This window comes from Penaeus chinensis, chromosome 5 (assembly GCF_019202785.1).
Source record: "Penaeus chinensis breed Huanghai No. 1 chromosome 5, ASM1920278v2, whole genome shotgun sequence".
NCBI classification, from domain to species: domain Eukaryota; kingdom Metazoa; phylum Arthropoda; class Malacostraca; order Decapoda; family Penaeidae; genus Penaeus; species Penaeus chinensis.
This window is the reverse complement of record NC_061823.1, coordinates 2,854,309-2,856,808: the sequence shown is the minus strand read 5'-3', so window position 1 is coordinate 2,856,808 and position 2,500 is coordinate 2,854,309. Positions and strand designations below refer to the sequence as shown.

The 2,500-nt window shown below is 32.7% G+C and overlaps 1 protein-coding gene across 1 annotated transcript in view; it reads left to right on the top strand.

Annotated features, from left to right (window-relative positions):
• LOC125025965 (transmembrane protein 39A-like) overlaps positions 1 to 2,500 on the top strand; it is a 14,694-nt gene that overhangs the window by 10,808 nt on the left and 1,386 nt on the right. Inside the window, exons 8-9 of the mRNA XM_047614326.1 lie at positions 758 to 855; positions 1,346 to 1,553. Coding sequence (XP_047470282.1) covers positions 758 to 855; positions 1,346 to 1,553 — 306 coding nt within the window. The remainder of the gene's footprint in view (positions 1 to 757; positions 856 to 1,345; positions 1,554 to 2,500) is intronic.

Sequence of the window (2,500 nt, the reverse complement as noted above, 5' to 3'; positions counted from 1 at the left end):
TTTTCTTGATCAGACTCCATTTTATCTCATATCTATGTTCTGCAATTCTGTTCAGTAACAATAGCAAAAAGTAACAATGTTATTTGTGTAATTTTTTTCGTATTTTTGTATTTTTCCATTTTCTGTAGCACACTGTGCCACTGGTCACAGGATCCTGTGTATAGAAATGGCTCATGGGTAGTACATTCCACCCTCATTTACTAATGGAAATAGTGCAAGAGACCCTTCCTAAGTGCCCACTGCGTCTAAATCATCCTCCAAGGTCTTTGTACATTCACCCTGGCCCTCAGCTCTTTTTATGATGACACATTCCTGTCACCCCAGCCTTCAGCCAATTTTTTTTTTTTATGATGGCATATTCCTGTCACCTGGCCTTCAGCCATATATTTTCATGACATTATGGTCTTGTCACCTGGATCTAATGGTTTGGCACTTGACTTCAGGCTTTTCCTTGTGAAGAAAAGTGTCTGAGTTTTACAATGTTGATATTGTTTGGTGATGTATAAGAGCTTCCACTTTTAGGTGATAGTAATGCAAATTAGTGCCATTTGAGTTATATTTATTCCTAAAATATGCAAAGGTAAAATAATTTAAATAAAATTTTCATAATTTTTTCATTTGAGTTATATGTTATTACTAACTCCCTAGTGAAATAGATAATTTGAATGAATTATGATTAAAGACAAATTTTGTAAAGTTTAGTAAAATATAAATAAGTAAAGTGTATTTCAGGAATGTCTTATTTTTGTCATTACAGAGTTCCCTACACTACGATGTGTCATGGGTTACTTTTCACACATTGTTTGTGGCCACAACCTGTTTCATGTGGCACCTCCTGTATTGTTATCCAGCAAGGTTAGAATGCATCTCAAGTATTTTGTCTTGTTTATTTTTGGGAAAGTATACTAAGTTTGCATTAATGAAGTTATGTATTTAGAATAACAGTTATCTCTTGGTTAACTGTTTTGATCATATGTATACGTCTATATATGTTAAAAGGTTATGCAGTTTTAGTATCTGATTAGTAATTTAATTTCCTCAATATCTATTTTTGAATCTGTGAAACCAAAAAACTTTACTTTTGCTATAATTTTGGAAATGCATTGTATTTTTTATGCTTATAGTACTTTAAGATTTCAAGTTCAATCATTATTTAAGTTTTGAAAAGTCATGGAAGGAGGGAAAATGGAGAGGAAGTAAAAGAGGAAACAAATAATGTATAGATAAATTTATTTCTGACACTAGACTATATAAAGTAAATTAATTTTGATAACCATATTTTTTTTGCTTTAGAAAGTCCAATTAGTGTAAAGGACCATCTTAATGTTAACATTGATTATTTCAGTTATTGTGATATTCTTCATCGGGCATCAATGCACTTGGGAGGATGGGCACGTGTTGAAGGCCGGTCAGGTCATGCCCCTTATAACCCCTGGTCAAATTCAGTCCTGTGGCCCCAAGGAGCTCTCGTCAAACACAACCGAGAGTTGTATAGGGCAGAAGGAGTCACCAATGCCGCTGAACCAGGCAACACAACACATGCTAGGTTATATGTGAGTGTTTGAATATCTATTATAAGTTGTTCTTGGAGATTCTTATCAAATATTTTTATCCAAAGTAATTTGTGGATTTTATTCAGACAGATAATGTATTTTTTTTTAGAATATAGGAAATTGTTTGCCAGTGAGTGAGTTTTTGCTGAACTGCATTGAATCTTGCTTGGATTTTTTAGTATTTAGGTAGTTTATAAAGGTTCAGTTTAGCACAAGTGTATCAAGGCAAGTAAACTATTAGTCTGGTCTTATTTGTAATGGCCTGTCATGGATCATGGAAATGCCTCTGTACCATGATTTCAGTCGTAGCATCTTTCAAACATCACTTGTTAGGCTAATACTATATTCAAGTGTTTTGTGTAACCTCCTTTTGTATTTGTTTGTTTGTTTACTTGATTACTTATTATTATTATTATTATTATTTTTTTTTTTTTTTTGTTATTTTCATTAATTTATTATTTATTTATTTATTTATTCATTTATTTATTTATTTTAATGAGTGAATTAATTAAATAATTTATTTATTTGGAACTAGAGACCTGCACTCAGGGCGAATGAATTAGATATACATAGTGTTCACTAATAATTCTGTACTGTTTGGCAAGTTTACTGCAGCCACACCCATGATATTACCCCCGTACCCCTACTCCCTTTGTAAACCCTCCTCTGGCTCAGTCGGTCTTGTGTGAAGTGTTAAGTCATATTTTTGGTACCATAGGGAATGCTGCATCATATCAAGTTCAAGATCTGTTCCTTTCCAACTTTTCCTTGCCATACACCATATTGTTATGCATCACAGGGCATATCACTGTCTGTTTCCTTTGTATTCATACAAATATTAATGAATACATCAAAATATACAGTTTATTACTTTACTTGATAAAGAAATGTGTGTTTTCTTGACACATTTTTGGCAGAATAGCCACAGTCATTCATGTGAAAGGACT